Source organism: Plodia interpunctella, chromosome 11, assembly GCF_027563975.2.
Source record: "Plodia interpunctella isolate USDA-ARS_2022_Savannah chromosome 11, ilPloInte3.2, whole genome shotgun sequence".
NCBI lineage: Eukaryota > Metazoa > Arthropoda > Insecta > Lepidoptera > Pyralidae > Plodia > Plodia interpunctella.
In genome coordinates this window covers 6,848,433-6,871,578 of record NC_071304.1, presented here as the reverse complement: position 1 = coordinate 6,871,578, position 23,146 = coordinate 6,848,433, and the positions used below count along the sequence as shown (strand labels likewise).

Here is a 23,146-nt window from a genome sequence, read left to right as displayed (position 1 = left end):
ATTTCGTTCTCCAACTTTTACGATATAAATTCTTTTACTTACTTGCTTTGCTTTTATAATCCCCTTTTAATTAGCGAATAGTTAAATAACATTTTTAATTTACTTGCCGAAGTGAAAACATTTTTCACGAAGATCATATAAATTATTATAATAAGTTAAGTAAACGACGAGCATCCAACTAGGTATAGTATCTAATTAGCGCGAGTCCAATACGTATTACATTTAGGTTTTATTTTTATTTTATTTTCTTTTCTAATTTCTTGATTCCCACTAAAAAATTTCGTCACCTCTGCGTACGCGTTAATACCTATGGAACGTACTATCTATGCATTTCACCTTCCTACACCACGAAGCGTGCAAAATTTATTATAGAAAGTGAAATATTAAGTGAAGAGTAAGGTCACAGACTCTCAGCCCCTTGTGATCTCCTGCAGATTCATGACAATAGTGATCGTAATTTTCGTGTAACACGGATCTGGTATCTTGTGCTGGGTTCAGGGCCGAAATTGGTATTGCCAGCGTTTAGGGCGGGGCAGTGGTGCAACCGAATATTAACATCATCTCAAGAAATAAGAACAACTTATTCTATCATTATGAAGTATGCAAAAGGTTAGAGAAGAAACCTCCTTTGTCACTCATATACCTACTCATTTTTTGACACGCATCTTGATACTAATTGTATAAAGTGGTAATTTACATATTTTTCAAATTGAAACTTAATATTATTTACTGCCTCTACTCTATATTGCAGTGGTCTAGGCGTAATCAATTGATTTCTGGAGATAAGTATTACAAACAGCCTCACATTTTTACAACTAAAAAAAAAATTGCATCAATTCTTTGAAGTGCAATCAGCTTCATCAGTTGGAGTTACAAAATGTTGGTTACAAAATAACACATACATAGGACAATATCGACATAAGATTACGAAATTATCCAGGTTTTCCCGCTTTAGTCCGCACAATTAGGTATCTCGTACCTTTATGGTCAAAAGTTCAAAATCTCCAGGTCCCGTCACGACTCTCGCTCACAGGGAAATAATTAAACTTTCACAAGATAAATATAATCAGTTTTGTTATATTTTAAATTATAATAGACTAGCGAGCCGTCCCGTTTTTTTTTAAATTGATAGAGTGATTCAAGAGGAATATTGATATGTGCATAATATTGCACCAGTGCAAAACCGGGGAGGGCCGTTTTTAAATTATACACCTAAACCTTCCTCAGGAATCACACTATCCATTGGTGGAAACCGCATAAAAATCCGTGCAGTAGTTTGGAGTTTATCGCGAACAGGCAGATTACAGGCGAGGCTTTGTTTTATAATGTGTAAGGATATCGTCCTTGTTGATTGGAAAGTATCGATATCGGATCAAGTCGATTTTAGCAGTAATCGTCGGACGAGGAAGATCAAATTCCAGAGCGTAGTCACGGACTCGAACCCACGACATTTACCGCAGCAGTCGGTTCAACGAATGGCAGTAGATACATCCGATTTTGAGTATTCAACTTTAACCTCTTTGTTTACTTATTAATTGCTTATACCCATTATAACGAAAGATCTTATGCGACGAATAATCGGACGCTTGCGTAATGGCTGACAGTGTGTTTGTCTATCATAAAGTTGGCAAAATCAAAAATACTCAATGAAATTCCACTCTCGCTGGCATCCATTCAACAACACCATTATATATGAAATATTACTATTTTGTAAACCATATTTAAAGCAATTTTGTGATTTTAACTGGTGCTATCGCCGAGGAGTACAGAATGGATTAAATCTTTCATGTAGGTATAATATAAGAAAATCCGGGGAAGGTCGCTAGTTAAAACATAAAACGTGTCCTTTCTGAACAAGCCCTCGCACCTAATGCGTTAATGTATTTAATAATGTCTCTTTTACGAGAGCTCGTAGAGTTCGCTACACGAATCATTCCACGCGAGTTTAAATGTTATTACAATAATAAAGTGGAATTTTAACAAATCGATTTTTAAGCCCGTTTAATTAGGTTTACAAATATATACCTACTACTAGGTAGGCATAAAAGAATATTGCTTTTTACAATACTACCTGAAAGAACAAGTGGTTAGGTAGGTACCTATATATTTTCATGATTCATTTGAGTTTCGTACTACGCTTAGCTAAATATTTATTCCTACAAAAATAAAAAGTCATTTTATAACTTACCCCAAGAAACAATAGTAAACAATAGCTGCAAAGCAGATATAGCTTTTAATACATTCGAAAAGTAAAAAAACAGTGTCGCTATTTTTATGCCTCCCTGTTGCCTGGACCTTTGTCTCGTTCGCTAATTAAAAAGTCGGTCGCGTTATAAAAACACCATTTGTTCAGTACATTAAAATATTTCATATTTTTACATACCTACTAAATAAGTATATAAATAATGAACGCAATTTACGGAACACATGTGTGTGTATTTATTTTGCTTGTTTTCATGATCTTTGCATATAGTTTATCTGTATAACTTTATTTACTTAATAAAGATGATTCATTGAGTATTTTTCATCCAATGCATTTTTTATCCTGAAAAATACATGATGCATTCTAACTAACGAAGCCAACGAAAACCTATGTTAACATTATACATATATACATGTCAATTTCAAAGAAAATACATTTGACTACATTGATTTCCTATAAGGTGATAAAAGAAAATGATTCTCGTTAAATTATTAATCGTTAACGATTTTTTAGGTTAATAATATAAGGATAAATTTGTATAGGTATACAAATTATATATAATTTCCATAATAACTATTTCATTAATTCCAAAGTGCTATGTAATGTAACGATAAACATGATTAAATTCATGTGATTAGTTACAGTCAATATAGTAATTGTTAGGATATGTCTATGTTATAGTCTCAGCTCTAATATGGTTAAAATTAAGAGAAGAGCATATATCTTCCTTCACTGAATTTTAAGACCAATAAAAATTAACTAATATGAAAAACAATTGATTTAAAAATTTAAGAAATTATATTATATTTTAAAAAATCCCTTAAATTATATTTAAGAAATTCCGAAGTTCTCGGCATAGTTTCCTTTGCTAGAAAAGAACTAACGGTTTCCAACAGTTGAACACACATTTTACAAACATAACTAAGAACACTCGCGATTAAATCCTTATTCATAAAAATAATACTAGATCAAAATCTGTTCAGCCGTTAGGCTGCTACGATGCCACGGATACAGATACATAGAGACATTAAACATATAACACCTCCTTCTATCGTCAGGCGTTAAAAAAGGGTGGCAAAGAGAGCCTCATTGAATCGACAAATACTATCTTAGTTAAATAGGCTCTAATGTAACACAATAATCTAATTTCTGATCAAAGCGATGAGTCTTCATAATAGATACAAAAACGAGTATTTCATAAATTTGAGATAACTCCGTCTCTTTTAAAGATATTAGTCACACATATTGCAGTAAAGCGAGAGTAAAAATTTGTTATAAGTACATCAATAAGTATACTGACACTTGTGTTCGCATTTCCGCCGATACTAATATGTAATAAATTTATTAAGTGATCGTTCATGTCGTAACCGAAACTTAGGTCCCGACAGGTGAACTTCTCTTGATACTACGCAATGTTACAAATCTATTAGGTTACCAATATGCAAACATGCAAATGAAAACACCCAGTACATACATCACCTGCCAATAGTTACAGCCACGTAGTAATTATCGAGATAGATATTTTCGATTACATATGAATTTAATATATTACATCGGCAATATGCGTGTTAGATTAGTTTTACTCCGAATTACTTATTTTCCTCACTACACTATATAGCATAGGTATCATTTTTGGCAATGATAACGAAGATGTTTTGCCAAGTGCAACAGTGGTTGATAAATAATTTACTAGAGTTAACTAAGTTAAACACTGCATCAAGTTCTAGTGATCAAATCAAAAATATCGTGTGGAGAAGTAACAATATTATTATTATATTGCTTAAAAATCGATCCGATTCTCTCAGTGCTTCAATTTAACATCTCAAAAATTGTTACATTTAATAAAATAATTGAGTCTAAATGACTACTGTAATAGTCTAAAGGAATTCCTATAACAAAACCCTCAAGGCGTGGACGAATTCGCCTGGCGATATCCGCAGAACACGCACAAGGTGAGGCAACCGAGAAAGGCCAATCCGGACCAATATAAAACGGGGTACATCCTCGAGATCACTATACTCTTCAGCAAACGGACGGAATAACCGCACTTGTTCAATTAATACAAATAATATAGAATTATGCTCGGCTTGGTAAGTTAAGATTACAAACTCTAGCTAAAAGTACATGGTCAGTTATGTATATTACAATTTGGAATTTTTAATCAAAAACTTTTTGATTGATCCCTTAAACGTTAATGACTTTTCAGAATAACTAACCATTTTTCCACAATTTTTAGTTTCACTTTCATAAATGTTGTAGAAAAAATTACTTAACTTTAAAATTTGACCCTAAACCTAAACTAAATTTAAAGCATGTAATGTTTTGTCACTATAAGTAGTACTTTAAAATATTTTATCTAAACAGAACGAAACAAATACCTACTTTAAAAGCTTTACAGGTTTAAATTTCTTATGAATAACCTTTTACTAAGTAAATAAATATAATTAATTACCTTATCTTGTTCAGGTAACTGTGATCTCGGCTCTTATGGCCATTGGCTCATGCGGTCGTTTGGAGCCCCAATACCTGCCACCTCGACAAGGCGGCGGCTTTGGTGGCTCTGGAGCGAGCAGCGGAGCGTCAAGCGGGGCGTTTGCGGGTGGATTTAGCGCGGGCAGTGGAGGTGGTTTCAGCGGCGGCTCTGGTGGAGCCAACATTCCCATCACGAAGTTTGAAAATGTTAACAACGGCGATGGCACATACAAATTTAGGTGAGATACTTCGATTATCTCCAGCAGCTTATATCTACTTTTGACTCTGAAAATACTACAAATCGCGTAAAAATATAGCTTTCACGACATGGTATACAATGAAATTACTCGGTGTACTATTTAGTGTATCAAAATGATGTACGTTAGGTACACGAGTCGAGAGAATAAAATTAGTATCTTCAAAATAAATCAAAATAAAATATTGTGATGACTTTTTGAATTCATCAGATATATTGAATTAATAATCTATTAATAAACCTTCCCAGTTACGAGACCGGCAATGGCATCTCAGCGCACGAGAGCGGGGCGCCCCGAGCGCAGGGCCCCGAAGGGCCCGCAGTGACGGCGGAAGGCGGGTTCTCTTACAGTGCGCCCGACGGCCAGCAGATCTCACTCTCCTACACCGCTGATGAGAACGGCTTCCACCCCGTCGGACCACACCTCCCCACTCCGCCCCCCATCCCAGAGGAGATTCTCCGCTCTATCGAGTTCAACAAACGCAACCCGTCATCGTATGTGACAATTAATTTTTAAATATGTAGTTTTTTACCCTTTGAATACCTAATATTAATGTTACCCTTTGAAACAAGGGTAAATTTAAAAAACAGAAAACTTGGTATTATCTTTAAATTTGGTTTTCTTCTACACAATTGCCTTATAGTTCTAAGATTAAATATCTAAACACAATATTGTTTAGATGTCTACCATTGGGCGAAAGTAACTATATTATGAACGTAAATATATTATGAATGCGAAAATATTTATTCTTTATACATATTTATTCTATATACGTATGTATTTATTCTTTATACAGTGATATTTTTCTCTTTTCCAGTGAGGGTGCCTACAACGGCGGATCCGGATCCGGTTCCGGTGGCGCCGGTGGTTACCGCTACTAATCTAATGATCTCACTCACTTATAGCTCACTTCATTAAAATCATAAGAAATAATCCCATTTGGACTTCTTCAATCAATAAGTAATTAATATTACACTCTACAAAATTGACATAGAATCCATAATAACTTGTCCTTTTAAGGACCTTTTAAAGCCCGACAAAACAGTTTTCCATTAGCCTGGTTGCGAAGCAATTTTGTTAACTATTTACTTAATATTATGTTGCCTCTCTCCAATACGAAATTGTAAGCCTATTCAATTCCGCGAGAATATTTTTAGGTCAAACTCAATGACTTATTTCTGTAATAGAAAAATGTCACGTCCAAATTTTATCACAATTAATCTCTTATGTATCAAGCCTCCAAATTATTTTTTATATTTAGAAACAGTTGGTCCAATATTTTATTTATTTCTAATGATTTATTTGATTCTAATATCTGAGCTATGAGTATCGAAAATAAGCACTGTGATACCACGATATGCACACACGCACTAATTTATTAAATATATTTTATAAGCAATGTACATATAATGCTTGATGAATAAATAAATACTATATATTACTTACAGTCGTTTGTTTGTAATATCTTTATTGTACAAAAAACATATGCTAAAAGTACGAGTACATACACGATAAGAAGGTTGAATTTTTATTTTCTGATTTTTGAAATTCAGGTTTGCTCATACGAAGTTGTTAAGTATTATGAACTGAGCATGTAAACAAAAATCCCTAGCGATTAAAAGGTATGGAATAAGAAAGAATAATACCCCAGTAATTAGAAAGAAATGTTTGTAAAGCTAAAGGTAGTAGCTAAAGCTAGTATTGCATGTTCATTTATACATGCAACAATAGAAACCCTCTTGCGTCCTTTGAACGCATACTCGCACGACAAACATAAAATAGATTTTTTAAATTTTCCATATGTTAGTTTTACAATTTTTCTCTTGGAAAATCTTCTCTCTCCATTTTCAAATCTTGGAAAGCTGTACCTACATAAGAACAAATTTTACACAGAAATATTGTTATCAGATTTTCTTTCATTGTTACATCGAGCTATCCAAAAATAAATGCTACCATAGAAATTTATGCCTTTGCATAAATTTCTATGCTGGCACAGAATTTTGAATGCTAGCTTAGTGTGGTTGATGAAAAAAAATGTTATGAAAATATTGCACTCGATTCAAATGCCCTAAACTCTATGATAATGGTGATGACAAATCTCTTCCTTTCTTAACTCGGGTACAAAGGTTATTTTAAGCGGTATTGTTTAGTTTTATTTTAACAAGCACCATTGTGTCGTTTCAAGCAATAGGGTGGATGAGAAGACATTTTTTTTTGTTTTGATGACTATACTTATATTGATTGAAATACGCCGTGCGCGGGGCCTTTTCTAAATCTATGGAAATGCCAGTGAAAGATTTACTGTCAAAATGACATTGTTTTAACTATTCCTCCGAAAAAGCAACCCTAGCCTTCCAGCGTAAATGTATAGCGTATATGTATTATGTGACATATGTAAATTACTACATTTAATTTTATTTTATTACTTTTTTGTGGGATTTTCCAAACAACTTTAAAGTTTATGAATTACGATAATGATCATAAATATATCAGTTTTATCTGTAGTACTATACATATTCAAGTTTTTACATTTTTTGTGACCTTTCTACTCAAATCTATTTGACAGACTCTGATAAATTATGACATAAATTTAATTATCGCAGTGGAACGGGCAGATATCACACGTCGCATCCAATTTTGTCCTGTTATTGGAAATTATACCGAAACTCCCAATGTAAATAGCGACATTGTCATTTAAACAAAGATCGCAGATAATTGCGATGATATAACTTTTGATATTTGATTTTATATCATTTTATTTTAGTTATAAATATCTAGATTTTATATATACCTATCTCGATGTTTGTCTGTAATAAAATCTTGCAAGTTCAATTTCACCTATTGCCGCTTGTCCTACAGAGCTGGAATTTCCATTATTAGTGTATTTATTTATTCATAAAAACGCATACAAATTTACAGACTATGTATACACCTCAAACATCCGTACACTAGTAACTTATTACATTACAATAGTAGTCAATAGCAGGGTTAACAAATAATGTCATGAAGTACATAAAATTAATCAATTATTAAGTATTATTCTGATATGCATGACGATGCAGCCACGAACGGCTCCCGACGAGGGAACTCTTCAACAATTTATTCCGCGGACATTTTGCCACTCGTTGAACGCAAGGACATCTCTCTGGCGACAATAAAAGCTTGTGGCAAAATGTTTGTGAGAACCCTGGTTTTCTTTCTTAAATGTCTAATGATTTTTTTGAATATACTGTAAAATTGTTGAAAAGCAATATTTTGGTCGATACCGGCACCGTGTGTACGTGTTCTGCTATTCCAAATAAAGCGTTAACTAACTTTGGCAGGTGAACAGAATTCTAGATGCAATTACGTTCATATGCAATCAGTTGCCTGCAGAAATCTGTGCAGTTAGGTTTCAGTAGGCGTGTGCGACGTGAGTCATTAGAGTGCATACAAATGCATTTTGCACAAATCGCATATTTCTAACCCACGGTCTGTATTTACCGTGAATCTTAGGCAAAATTGAATCTCCATGATTCTGATTATTGCATCAGTTCAGTTTTGAACCATTTAGGGTTAATTTATACATACTTACTTAAAAAGAAACATACAAAATTTTAGGTCAAGAATTGATGTTCATCAAGAATTGATGTTTATTTGTAAATTCTTATCGTAAAAATTAACACACGCAAAAATTTTGTATGTTTCTCTTTAAGTATATATAAATTAAACATATTTAAAAGGAAACACACACACATTTAAAAGGACAATATCAACTAGATTTAATAGCCGATGATCATTAATTGCAATGGTTAGAATCAAAAGCTAAGTTCTGTAAAGCATCTGTGTTCTCCGAATCACACGAGAATACAATCAAGTTAATAATTTTCACATTGTCATCTATATCATCTAATATAATTATTACCATCAAATAAAAAGCAACAACAAACAAATTCAGTATAGGCAACCTAAATCAAGTCTGATTTATCCTTTGACTCTGCTTGTCAATATTCAATTTGTCTATCATCCAAATATGGATAAAGATATCATCAAATGCCAAGATCAAACTCTTTGTTCCTACATCATGGTTTCAAAGGTGATCTATGTGCCGGCGCACGCCAGCAATCATCGCTCAATAGGGGGTGGCCGCACTGGTATGCGCTAAACACCTTACTCTGCGTCTAACAGAAAACCCTGAATGATATGTTGCGAAGGGAGGGCAGCTCGATATAAAAAGATTGCTCGTGTTACAGACATCATTCTTTCAACTCCATTGTTCAATAGACCAGCATCTTCCAACATGAGTTCTTTAACGGTATATTTTTTAGATATATATTTTTTATATAAAAAAAGATTTGTTTTGGTATTGAAGCACATTCATTATTATTTATAATTTATATGTCAAAATCAAAATACGTGTTTTACTTATAATTTCATTTAAGGCTGTTTTGACGTCAATAAGTGATGTGTGTTCAATTTAGGATGATTCTTATCCTAAATTGGATAAGTAATTTTGAATTTGAATTTTAAAGTTTCGTAATCAAGATTTCTTAATCGTATATTTAGTGCTGATTATGATTTCTCAATAATTTTAATAAGGTCTTGACAAAATATTGCCTCCATACACAAATTTTACGGCTAAACTGTTTAGTGGGATACTAAGAGAAACATTTAGTTTTAATTTTGTTGTTACAGCTTGTGTCAATCCTAGCCTTGTTGGCTGTTGTATCAGCCGGGCAGTACTACTCGCAGTACAATGGCTTCGGCGCCGGTGCCGGCGCAGGATTCGGGGCAGGTTTCGGCGCGGGAGCAGGGTTCGGATACAGCGGAGGGGCCCACATCCCAATACTGCGATATGAAAACGTTAACAACGGCGACGGCACCTACAGATACAAGTCAGTTCTTAAATATTGTTGAAGAGATTTTATTTTTGTGCCGATGTAAAGTTTTAGTTAATACTTATAACTAAAATGTATTTTCTATCAGCTACGAAACCGGCAACGGCATCTCAGCGCACGAGAGCGGGGCCCCCCGAGCGCAGGGCCCCGAAGGGCCCGCAGTGACGGCGGAGGGTGGATTCTCTTACCGTGCCCCTGATGGCCAGCAGATCTCACTGTCCTACACCGCTGATGAGAACGGCTTCCACCCTGTCGGCTCACACATCCCCACCCCACCCCCCATCCCGGAGGCTATCCTCAGGTCCATTCAGTTCAACAGACAGAACCCTTCATCGTAAGTAACACTTATTTAAAGCTTTAAAATGTAAAAGAAAATTGCAATCCTCTACCAAATTTTCAAAATATTGCCTGGATGAAAATGTATAATAAATATACATCATGTATAATAAACAGTAATAAATCTGCCTTTTGCGCAATTTATTTAACCCGTCGATCGCGCAGAATTGAACCACAATAGATAAACAATTGTTTGACGGCATTTGCACCGGTTCGCAACGTAGACATTTAAATAATTATTTTTAAACTATGTAGTTCTGATAGGTTTTGTACTATGTATACTATGTAACTAATGCAATAAACTTCTGTTATACCGTATTGAAAATTGTATGAAACAAATAGTAAAATACTGTTAGTATTTCTAATATACCAACGAAGACACTTCCACATGACATCGAATATTAATTTCAGCTACAAGCCTATAAATCTTCATACTACTTATATGTTAAAACAACAACTTTCAAGGTAGTCCATCGTCTCGAGTTCTAAAATTATATCTTAGGAACAATATTATCGAAATCAATATCGATAACGTTTGTTTCAGCGGAGACGGGCACTACAATGCCGGACGATACAATGGATACCACTATTGACGACACCAGCCCCCATCAACGATACGGACTGTGATAAACATATTATTTATTCTATAGCAATGTCTAATCGACGTATATTTATGCAAGCTTTAATATACTTAGTATGACAATTATAAAGTTGGTTTGATTCAATTTGATTCCTATTCCAAAGCCCAAGACAAAAGGAAATAAACGCGTTAAGATTTGAATGACATCATTCTCAATACTCAATAAATAATATTGTACAATGTGAATTATAAATAAAGAAGAATACATAATTTGCAATATTACTATCCTAGTTAATTGTTTACTTTTGTATTTTTTAAAATCTGGAATTTAAAAATTACCGACAATAACGAATGCTTTTAGCATGTATTATCGCAGCCATCGGTAATTAATTGAGGTGTTTATACTAACAAGTTTATTTGTTAGACAAATTAAGAAACCCTCGACTTTCAATATTCATTTGGCTACAACTTTTGAACGACTGAACCGATTTTGATCAAATATGTCTAAAAACCACCGCATAAAAAATAGCTATCAAATAAAAAAAACCAAATCGGTTCACCCGTCGATGAGCTACGGTGCCACCTAAACAGACAGACAAACAGACACACTTAGCGGTCAAACTTATAACCCCTTTTTTTGCGTCGGGGGTTAAAAAGACATTGTCACTCATAAAACAGTCATTGTAGGTATCTAAGCAAAACTTTGATTTGTCTTTGATTATTTCGGCTTTTTTATTGCTACGTATATTGATTTTTTCACTACAAAGCGATAACAAAAGAAAAATTTGTCCTCAATCCTTTGAAACAATGCCAGTGACATTTGTAACATTATCGAGACGCGGGATGATAATTATAATACACCAAAGGAGATATCAAAAGATTTAAAGATTACTTACATAATTTCTTATATGTGAACCTATGTTAACACATAATTAATTAGGTGGTTTGGTTACATAGATCTGGATGCGGTCAGTGAAACAGTATTTAATATTATAAGTAATGAAGGCACACTACCCCTTGGGACTAATAATTCAGTAAGTAATTTGCTCGTACCAGACCCAAAATCTCAAGAGGAGCCTACGGGCTAAGTTACACGTTATTTTTACAGCATTAGCATTATTTTAACTTTTACAGTTCACAAGAGAAAAATAAACATTTCTTTTGATTGCATGTTAAAAGTATTCAAGATTTATGAAAGCAGTGAGACTAGACCAATTATTTAAATAAGTAGAGCTAGTTTTGGCTTTAATTAAAATTTCAAAAGGTACTATTAAGAAAAACCGAATGATAAGTTTAATATGTACTAAACGAGTTGACTTGAAAAATAAAATGAAACAATATTGAATCATGGCAGGGCTTTATATGTATCTCACCACTCATAAATTTTTTTTTGCCAAGTGTTGAGTGAAAGTCTTTCGTACTTCCAAGATATCTTGGGCCGTATGAGTATTATCACTAATTAAACAAACAAAAATCTAAATTTAGATTTAGATTTTTCTGCATCTGTATGAATCTGTAAACATACATATAGCATATGCACGGACTCGTCAAACTCATAACACCCACCAGATTGAATATTAGAAAGACAAGATATTATCGTGTGAAACACGAGAAACTGCGATCCAGAGCTAGATGGATTACATAAATCATGTCTACTTAATCTTGCGGAAATTATAAACTACAAATTACCCTACTTCATTGAAATTAAGTTTAAGCAAAGAAGCAAAATGGCGTCAAAATGATTGACGTCTAATATCATGGGAAAATTAATTTAATGTTACACTGTGTAGAGATTAACTTTGTTAATCACTTCAGATTTCCCTTATAACTTGTTAAACTAAGTTTGGTGTGAGTTTGTAACTTAGGTTTATTTCTTTGGATTCATGTAGAACTATACGTATTCGAGAACCCACGTTACATAAGTTAACTACCCCACGCCTACTACTAAATTGTAATGGTTTAAACTTTAGTGTATTCTTGAAATAGCAGAATGACAAGGCAAAACTTGCATTGAGCGATTTTAAAAGTTTGTTTGACTAAGCCAAGATACCTCTTGGCAGTGAGTGGTGAGTGCACTGTCAAATTTGACGTTGTCCACTTCCTCTTTAGTAAGCCATAGATAAAAGAAAAAATAATTGAGGTCATTCTCAGGCTCATCATAATAATATTATATGAATTTTGAGGGTTAAGTGGAGCTAATAACTTTACATTTATATACTACAAAGCTTCTGAAATATTTGATCTACAAAAAACACAAATTGAACTTGTGTGTGATATAAAAGTGACCAAACATTTACATGTAGCAAAAATGACATGAACAAACAAACAAGAAGATGTAAAATTCATCACATTTATTAATAAGTTACGAAGATAAATAATATTAAATAGTCAACGATCCATCGATATCACAGTCCATGTTCTGAGGTAAGACTTGTGCGTATATTAATGACTTCAGAAGCGGTAAGCGTTGTTGCGTCCCTCGTACGCTCCGTTGTCTCTGTAATAAATATTTCACAGGTTTTTAGTGGACATTCAACTTTTATGTATGACTAGCTGCGCCACGAGGTGGGAATTTCGGGATAAAAAGTGTTATCCTATATGTCCAGGGTAAATTGTTGTACCAATAATAACCCTTGTACCAAATTTCAGATCAATCCGTCAAACTTTCGCATTTATACTCGAAATATTAGTAGGATGGTGATTTCAAATTACATGAAATCAAGACAATGTTTAGCAAAAATGTACAACATTTTGTACGAAGTAAGAAATGAAAAAAAATAACAATTAAAAATTACTCACGAGGAAGGATGCTGTCTGTTATACTCCAAAGACCTTAGGATAGCTTCCGGGATGGGGGTGGAGTGGGGATATGTGAGCCGACGGGGTGGAACCCGTTCTCATCAGCGGTGTAGGAGAGAGAGATCTGCTGGCCATCAGGGGCACGGTAAGAGAATCCACCCTCCGCTGTCACTGCGGGCCCTTCGGGGCCCTGCGCTCGAGGGGCTCCACTCTCATGCGCTGAGATGCCAGTTGGTGTATCATAACTGGAATAAAATTAATTGCTACAATTAGACATTTGTCACATATTATCAGTCTCAAAAATTCCTGGATCAAATGGTACTTGGATCTACATTTCACTTTGAGAGGTAGAAAACGGCAGTAGTTATTTGAAAGACAAACGGTCTAAATATCTTTTTTATGACATCCTCAACATAATAAATATGCAGTTAGAAATATTAATTGAAGCATTTGATAAGGTGAAAAAAAAGATTACCTGAAACGATATGTGCCGTCGCCATTGTTGACGTTTTCGTAGTTGGAGGGAGGTCCGCTGAAGGCGCCTGCGCTTGCGCCGCTGTAACCCTGCGAGAGGTGGTCTAGACGACCAGCGGACGCCAAGGATAGCATGGCGGTCAGACAAACAAACGTCTGAAATAAATAAATGTATCAGATGGCGATATAACTCGGACAGGAAGTAATAACTGGAGAGCTTTAAGACTGGGCCTCCTTCCGTTATTTCCTATTTGTCCACATGATTTATAAAGATAATAAATCATGTGGACAAATAGAGACAGACATTGTCATATGTCGATTTTGTTACATCCAGGCAATCCTCCTAGGTATCATCTGTATCATTTTATCAATAAAAATTATTGATTGAATGATAGAATAAGAGCTTCCATGGAACTGTGATTATTTTAGAATACGAAACCAATAATTTATGATGTTCTGAATTTACATTCAGAAGACCAAAATATATTTCAATATCAGTCTCAAAACACTCAATATTTTAGATATTCACAACCTTTTACAGTAAATGTGATTTAATTTTCCATAATGTACAAAAAAAATATTATGAAATTTCCAAATTTTAAGACACGTACTAATTTCATAATAAGTAGGCAGGATGTTGAGAATATTAATGAGGTTCTAACATTTCCCCTAATTACGTATTTTATTATTTTGCTTCTACTTTACCATGTATTCGCATCCTAACTTCGTAAAAGCTAAAAGTTTGTATTATGAATAACTTACCATTATATTCACAATATTGTTGTCTTTTCGACAAAAGACCAACCTGTATATCAAGATGTAAATTGTTTGTAACTATATCTGTCTCGGAACTAATATCTACGTGAAACAATGGGTGTTTATTCAGTTCCTTACCAGTTTCGACATAATGGAGAACAACAGGTCTTCCGATCGTGTGATAGGTGCGCGGCGCCGGCGACGGAATAGGTACAGAATGCAGGGATGTAGTCGTTTTATATCGGCCTAGGCTGCCCTTTCGGCGGTTGCTTCACCTTGCTCGTATTGTTGATCTGTTTAGATGTCATGTGGGCCAAGTCATTGACTTAAGCGAATGCAGTCATCCAAAAATATATGATGATTTTTATCGACTAGTATTATCTACCTTCTCTATCGTGTAGGTCGAAAGAGCGACACGAGGATACATTATACGGTTTTGTTCTTCATTCTTTATTACTAATGCAACGATTACTTTAGACACTTTTTACAATATTTTAATCCAATGTGATTGTAAACTCATCAAGTTCATAAAACTTTTATTTTTATCTTTATTATCGCAATTTTTTTATTATTATTTTTTTATCTCAGTATTCAAAGATTTTGTAAAACGCTACTTCTTCTACCTCAGGCGGCCATATTTCGCAGGGTACCAAGACGCCCCGCAGCGCTCCGCCCCCTGACTCTTCACACAAGGTGAGGATGGAAACCAAACTAAAAGAGTTAAATATTTTGAACATATCTTTTAGTTCATGGCAACGAGAGAGATATGTGAGGATTATAAATTCATAACTAGTGGAAATCTCTATATATTCTCCACAGGACACGAGTGTATTAATGTGTACTTTTGCCGGTCGCTATTTCTAATACTAAAGCTTCTATTACCGTACTTAATTACATTGATTATTGTTAAATTACTTGTGTAAAATTACTTTTCATAAGTAATTTAACAGTAATCAATATAATTAAGTTTATAATACCTATAGCATAGCCCACTTACACGATATGATTTGTCGATGAAGGTGAAAATCTGTAATAATAACATCAGTACCACAATACAAATGTGAGGCACGTTTATTGTTTCAATGTTTCAAAGTAGAGTTGATGATTTACAATAGACAACCCTTGGTTACTTGTGGAAGTTTATAGTTGTTGCCAGGACCGGATTAACTATTGGGCAAATACTAGCTCGAAGTTACCACGTACACATGGATAAATCTTTACAAGATTGATTAATTGCAAAAAAAACTTATCTTTTCCGTTTTTTGCACATAAAGCAATAAGAGACAAAATGAAAGTTTAATTATTATAATGTTATATCTGCTGTAGCATGGTGTGTCCGCGAATGTGATGCATTATTTTAAGTAGATATTTGTTATACAAAAAACATTATCTAAGTGCAGTTAAGGTAAGTTTTCAGCACTAATAGCGTCAATTTCACAGGCTTATCAGTCTATTCCAACCTGCATTATTATTGATAGTAAGATTTAAGATAACAAGAAACATTTACAACACGCCTCAAATCCAAATGCCAGACTCATTTACTTAACAAGGGCTTCTATTACAGGCGCCACAGTGAAATCTCATACCTACTTACATAATATAACTGTTCTAAGTCTGCAAATCGGAACTAAGAAATATTTGAAGGAAAATATATGCGCATCGCATCCGTGCTCCTGTGCTAGTTGTCCCGTGGACCGCTAGACCGGTATATTACACAAATTGATAAAAGATACAGAAAATGTATTTTGGTATATTTGTGAGTAAAACAAAGATCGTTTACCTCCACCTGAATAAATATCTGGCGGAGTCGAGAGGTGAATCCAAAAGCGATATAATATAAGCAACGCCAGACCCTGTGCCAACTGCGATTGTGTGTGATAGATGTGTTTGAACTTATATTTTTTTGGTTGGCGCATTGCTTTGTTTGGTTTTAGCTGATCTATTTTTTATTGAATATCGCATTTTTTCTAAATCTTGTTTGGTATTTATGAGAGACTATTGTTCGAGTGATAGTCATAAAAATTTCTTTCTTTTTTCACAATTCACACGAAATTATCGAATGTTGGCTTATTAAACTCAATGTATATACATAGAACACTATGTCTATGAACACTGTAGATATATTCTTGGAAATCTTGCAGTGCATTCCAAAGTGCACTGTGGATAGCTACGACTGGAGTCAAATATGCTGCATTCTAGCCGCTACAATGCATCGTATGCAACAGTGTCGACAATCTCGTGTCCGTAGTAAGACAATAACCATTGACACGTATAGCTTGAGATAAGACATGACCTGCTGATAGAGTTCCAGTCCCACATGCCGGAAAGTAGTGTGGAAAATAAACACAAATCTTAGAACCAAAATTAATCTAATGTTTTGTGAAATTTATAGATTTTTCTAAAACACACATTGAACATTTGGAAACTTATTATTATGCAGGTCCAAAAAAAATTTTGGGCCGGGAAAGTTGGATTGATGTTACTATTTATCATAAAGTAGTTAAATTTAACGTGTAGGTACCTTACAAACCGGTGCAATTGCGCCGGGCAAACAATTGTCATCTATTGCGTTGCGTCTAAATTTTAAGCGATCGACGAAAGGAAATTCTAAAATGATGGACAACACGCTTGAATTAACAAAGTATCGCTTTAGCAAAGTATTTCGTATTTCCTTTTTCTTTGAATACGTTAACATATCTTGTACCTTTATTTGACACCTTTTGTCCCCACTCATGAATGACAGTAGAACGTTTCCCTTGAAAAGTGATAAGAACAGAAATTGTTCACAATTGTTTCTCATTGTAAATGGAATATGAAAGCCCAGAAGTGTGTTGGCGGATATATTTTTATATTTTCTTTGAAACGATATATCGTTTCAAATTTTAAAACTAAGGTAAAGTACCTACATAGTAAGCAATGTAGTCGAACATTGTGATATCAAGACATTATTGTATGTCTATGCAAGAAAAATACATACTTAAGCAGCTACTTAGGTAATTAGGTTAACATAAGGTAGATAGTATGTATTAGCGCTCATACATTCACATGTTTATTGTTTTTAAATTTCGTGTCTTCATAGGTCTAGTCATTTCTTTATTGGCTTTAATTAGAATACTTTCTTCGATTTCTTTAAACATTTAGATTTCTTTGCGGATATTTTTTAAAGAACTCTAACTTTACATTTAAGACCTTTTAATGAAAAGAATATGCTTACTTTGGCTACAACTTTATGATACAGTTCAGTGTATGCTAGTAACAAAAGTTAAAGATTGTTGTCCGGCATTTTGCCAAGTCCACTAGCGAATAAAATAATCTAAATGGCAATACTAGATGGAAGTTTTCCTTACACCTTGCGCAATGACGCACAAGACCATGTGTAGGTACTACATCTAATCTAATGATGACGTTGTTATTGTTTATTTCAATATCTATGAACTTTTTTGCGTATTCCCTGTTAAATTTATCTAACTACGCATTTTTCTTCGATAATATTTCTTGTATAATATTTAACTGCCATTAAAATTAATAGCTTGAAGATTTTCTTTTCACCTCATAACTCCTATTAATGCGAGCAAGCAATAGTGCTGTAATGTGACAGAAACTGGCTTGTGGTTGAATTTAGGAGGTGTAAATTGTACACATAATTTAGAAATGCTTGAAGTAAATTTGCTAACTAAAAAATATTTATATTACGGTACTACATGTATGTTAATTTTCAAATAGTTGTTATAATAATTAAATAGTAATTATTAAAATAGTAGTTTAATAATTGCGTATAGTCGGGTAGCTAGATAAAATAAATATTAGTGTGAAGGAGCCCTAGTCCGGGAGATAAACAACTGCAGACACGCTGTCCAGACGCGGCGATCGACGACCTTCGATCCACTATCGATAACCGATAGTGCCGATAGATCTCGAATCCGTACCATCGACCCGAATCGATTCCTGGAATTGGACAGAATGATTGCAGCGCAATAACATTTTGAATTATTTAAAGGAATTGAACTCAATTGATAATACTAACTTATTGCTGTTAAAATGTGTGTTAGATTTACTCGTATACGACTACGTCGCTTACTCTTTAATGAAGCTATTTATACTTTCAATATTTTTTTCAATTAGGTACTGTCTTTTATGGGCAAGAGAATTTAGTTTGATGTTTTTGAATAAAAATGTATTATAATTACAAACTCTCTTCATGAAATATGATGCGAATTTCCGAAATATATTTAAGGTTTCGCGTACTAACATCTAGTGTGTTTGACAATTAAAATCGACGAAAAGTGGAATTACTAATGAAATATATAGTAAGTATAATTTTTTTCTGACTGAAGTAATAAGCAAAAGCTAGTAATTCATCATTACAGGCACATAACAACAGGCATATACTTACACATGAGTCACGTGAATACTTAAATGAAATCATAACTTCAACTTCAAAGGCCCACATTACTGATGGTTGGATGATGTACTGGAGAGTTCCTTGTGTTTATGTATATTGGGTTTCTGGCATCTGGCCAATTAAACAATCCAATGCGTTACTATACTGAAACACATGCAAAATTTATTGAAATTGAACCAGACTAGCTTTTTTACAATCAACTCGTATTTATCTTTATGTAAACTACTCGATTGTTTAAGTATTTAGTTCCCGAGTGCTAGCGCACTGAGCCAACTGTGCAGTACTGAAAGTCTGTCAAGCGAACATATTATTATTATATTACTAATAATATAATAATAGCATTTACCTATACCTCCCCGCATCAGTTATTATTTTCACGATGAGTAATGGTTATTTCTTCCATGATGAATGGTGTCTCTTCAAGAAGATTAGTAGACTAGTTAAAACGCGAAGACCACAAATAAATAATCTTACTTTTGATTTTATAATGTTAAATAATTTATTTGATAATTTCTAGAACTTCAGTCCGAACTGAAACCATAAATATGTGTAAAATAGACATATTGTAATGAGGAAGGATTCAAAATTTGAAGATGCCCCGTAGCTTCACCTACGGGGCACAGCTAGTTATTATCGTTCAGAACGAACATAAATACTTCAAGAATCCACTTTGAGATAATTAATATTCTTGTGTCATCAAATGAGAGAAACTAATTTATCAGATGTCCACAGAACATAGCACAAAAGTTAAACGAGGTAGATCTTTAGGTTGACATTGTCAATAGTCTCTGGTGCTAAGTTCACTGACTAGAACATATTTTGCTAATATACCTACTAGATGTAAACCCAACATATAAAATTGAAATTTATATATGTATATATATATATATATATAAATATATATAAATGAATATAGGAGAAATTATCCATGAATCTCATCGTCTGTCAGTGTTTAGCTCGTTTTCAGTTTATTTACTGTTAGTTTGTTTTTGGGCCAACGAGCTGCAACATCATTTCTACGTATCTCTCTTTCACATATCTAAGGAATGTTAGGTCAAGCGATCCAGAGTCCTTGGTGACACAAATCTGTCCCAAAAACCAAGGTATCCGCTAAATCTTTGATGATTAGTAAATAAGTGTGATAGAATAATGTACAACACCATCGTCGGATATAATTTTACAACAGAAAAATTTACAAAGCACATAGTTATTTCTTAAAAAACATTACAGCTATATTGCGTTTGATGAAATATGAATAATAGTAAAATGCAAAGATTAAAAAATCTTTGCCATTAAATACCATGTTAAGAAGCCTATAGAAGGATAAGGTAAGGCCTAAGAAACTTTTAACTTGAAACTTTTATTAAGTGCTGCACACGCACCGCTGTATTTACCTCCCAAAACATACATAAGTAGAAAAATTATGGGATAAATTGTATTAAAAATCTTTTACGCAATACCGCAAAGTAAGTTTGTTTCGGAGAACAATGCAGCATATTGGTGGTCCACCTTGACATTTCCACTTTACATTTGGCGCCACCAATGATATAACACCGCAATATATATGTTTATTTCTCCACTAATCGATTACTCTTACCGTTATCAATCAGAATTGATGATTTTCTGAACATAAATTATTTATTTTTGTGTCACGTAGCAGATAAACGTGTAACAGCTTTTTATAAATTGGTGTACGAAGTCGGTTAAGGTCTTTAATGTGTATCCTAAAATGACCCAATTTTCTTTCTTGAAATAATTGACTATTACAGTGTCTACAAATTTATCATTGTAACCATACGTAACTATTTTATCATTGTAACCATACGTAACTATTTTATCATTGTAACCATACGTAACTATTTTATCATTGTAACCATACGTAACTATTTTATACATAATTTTGAAAGCAAAGTAGGTACCTAAGCTAAAACTTCCGCCTAAGAAGTTATAAAATTATACTTTTGGTTCCCAATACAAATGTTTTATATTTACATCTATCGCAATCTACGATTGCACCAATGGCTGTTCACTGCATTGTTATTCGCTGTTTTGATTTGATGCATTCGCCTCGATTGTTAATTGGTAAAGTTTATATATATTTTATCACGCAAAACAAACGGTTTATTTGTATCAAACCACCACCGGAAGAAGTTATTCTTCCGCAGTTTTGATATCTAAATATGTTATCCTAATTAATAAATCTTATTATACCTTAAACATTGTATATGAAGCATTTATTTGTTTGTTACACATGACGACTATTGAGATTTCGAGGTGTTCTATGATAACGTCATCCGTGGAAATTAAATATCTCAAAAAAATTTTACTTCATCTTCAGGTTCTATTCTTCAGGTCGCTCCACTCAATACAGCAATACAGATATTTATACCAATTCAGTGTTAGAAGGGACTGTTGAAAGGGTCAAGTAAATTAAAGCAGAATTCATAAATTATTTGTTATCGCCCATTATTTATTCAATTATTTAATTTCATTCTATATTATAAAATGTTAGCAGATGTTTTAACTATCGTAGTGAATTTTGAATGATAGAAGATCAATCAAATATTTGTAATTTAGGTACGATCGTAATATCAATATTTATTTATATAATATTCTTGTAACATGATTTCTTTGACCATAACAAAACTACATTTTTAAGGCTACTGAGATGATTTAATTTGTGCAGTCGACTATGAAAATGTTAAATCTTTATTGGAAATAAGAAATGTGGGTGTCTGTCTAATAGTCTATGCGCCGCGACATTGTCAAGGCCGACTGAGGCTCGCGGCTTTGCTTGGTGCACACTATGCGTTTTCTTTGAGGAAACCCGTAGTTAAAATATTTAAATAAAGTATATTTAAATATTTAAATTAGTAAATAGTTTAAATTTTGAGAATCTGATACTACAATCTTAATTAGGAGCATATTAGTTATGTTCTATCCATAGATCTTTTGCAACCATTACCTACCTCAAAGTTTATTTAAGACATAGTTGTTTTGAACCCACTCACCGAAAATCTATTTCAATTTCCAGACATTTTAGAGGTGAATAAAATACTCCAATAAAATAATATCGGAATTTAAAATTTCTCCAGTCTTATAGCGACATTTAGTCATCATAATTTTTAGTGTCTGATGATGATAACATGTAGATGGATAACAAGCACAGGTCATGACCACTACAGACGCGCCAAATGCGGAATGATCATCCAAATCTATAAGGACGATTTTCCACTGGCCAAATGCACTAATAAAAAATCGGATCGAAGAAGCGAGCAAAAGATTTCCTCCGGATCTTCATTCCTAGTCAACCAATGCACATAGTGTGGGAGGCTGCAACTGTTGCAAGAAGTTACATAAGAGGCGAATGCGATGCGTTCTGTTGCGCAAGCGCCGCGTGTCCGGGTATCGTAACGGTCCGCGGGAATCCGGAATGCCGGCGATTTGATGCGGCGCCGGCTGCAACACACAAATACTACAGATATAAAGCTCGAGTACTGACAACAAAAAAAACTAATCTCTTGTTACTTGTAACATTCTTTAACGTAAAAAAGTCTAGATAGAGATCCGCACAGAATAGTTTTACGTGAATTGTTTGAAAATTGTAATTATTGTGTTATGGATGTTTAAAAATAAGTTCTTAAATAAGTTGTTTAATATGAACTAGCTTTATTTGTTTTAATTACAAAATATTTATTCCAAAGTCTGCAAGGAGATTTACGATTAACGTCTAGCGTTTTCGCTGATTATATCTGTGAAAAACCATTATGTGTCCTCTTGTGCTAGAACTTTATAATAATAAAACTTTTTTATTCAGACTTCTGTCCATCTTCGTTTACTATCAATTACAAGCTTTATTTCTGGACCACCTGTGTTCTGCGCCAGTTGCTAGTGTTGCCACATCACATTTGTTATTATCTGAAGGTCGTTGTAACGTTGCATTTTGGACGTAATTAATGTCGTAAGTGAAGCGCCGCGGGAAAGGTCCGT

The 23,146-nt window shown here is 33.7% G+C and overlaps 2 protein-coding genes and 1 pseudogene across 2 annotated transcripts; 2 read left to right on the top strand and 1 right to left on the bottom strand.

The window, feature by feature from the left end:
- The first annotated feature begins 4,218 nt into the window (after positions 1-4,218).
- LOC128673575 (pupal cuticle protein 20-like) lies at positions 4,219-6,375 on the top strand. Its single transcript, XM_053751524.1, has 4 exons — positions 4,219-4,293; positions 4,670-4,914; positions 5,181-5,426; positions 5,750-6,375. The coding sequence occupies exons 1-4, from the start codon at positions 4,282-4,284 to the stop codon at positions 5,811-5,813; spliced, it is 567 nt and encodes a 188-aa protein (XP_053607499.1). The 5' UTR covers positions 4,219-4,281; the 3' UTR covers positions 5,814-6,375.
- A 2,764-nt stretch (positions 6,376-9,139) lies between these two features.
- On the top strand, positions 9,140-10,871 carry LOC128673596 (pupal cuticle protein 20-like). The gene is made up of 4 exons (XM_053751547.2): positions 9,140-9,226; positions 9,607-9,806; positions 9,898-10,143; positions 10,690-10,871. Exons 1-4 carry the CDS (start codon positions 9,212-9,214, stop codon positions 10,736-10,738), a joined length of 510 nt encoding a protein of 169 aa, XP_053607522.1. The 5' UTR covers positions 9,140-9,211; the 3' UTR covers positions 10,739-10,871.
- A 2,190-nt stretch (positions 10,872-13,061) lies between these two features.
- Positions 13,062-15,040, bottom strand: LOC128673594 (pupal cuticle protein 20-like; annotated as a pseudogene).
- Between the last annotated feature and the right edge of the window lie 8,106 nt (positions 15,041-23,146).

Bases quoted from the DNA above. Each gene is read 5' to 3' on its own strand.
- LOC128673575 (XM_053751524.1), top strand. The intron at 4,915-5,180 runs GTGAGATACTTC...AAACCTTCCCAG, and splicing joins GATGGCACATACAAATTTAG to TTACGAGACCGGCAATGGCA. The intron at 5,427-5,749 runs GTATGTGACAAT...TCTCTTTTCCAG, and splicing joins AACAAACGCAACCCGTCATC to TGAGGGTGCCTACAACGGCG.
- LOC128673596 (XM_053751547.2), top strand. The intron at 9,807-9,897 runs GTCAGTTCTTAA...ATTTTCTATCAG, and splicing joins GACGGCACCTACAGATACAA to CTACGAAACCGGCAACGGCA. The intron at 10,144-10,689 runs GTAAGTAACACT...CGTTTGTTTCAG, and splicing joins AACAGACAGAACCCTTCATC to CGGAGACGGGCACTACAATG.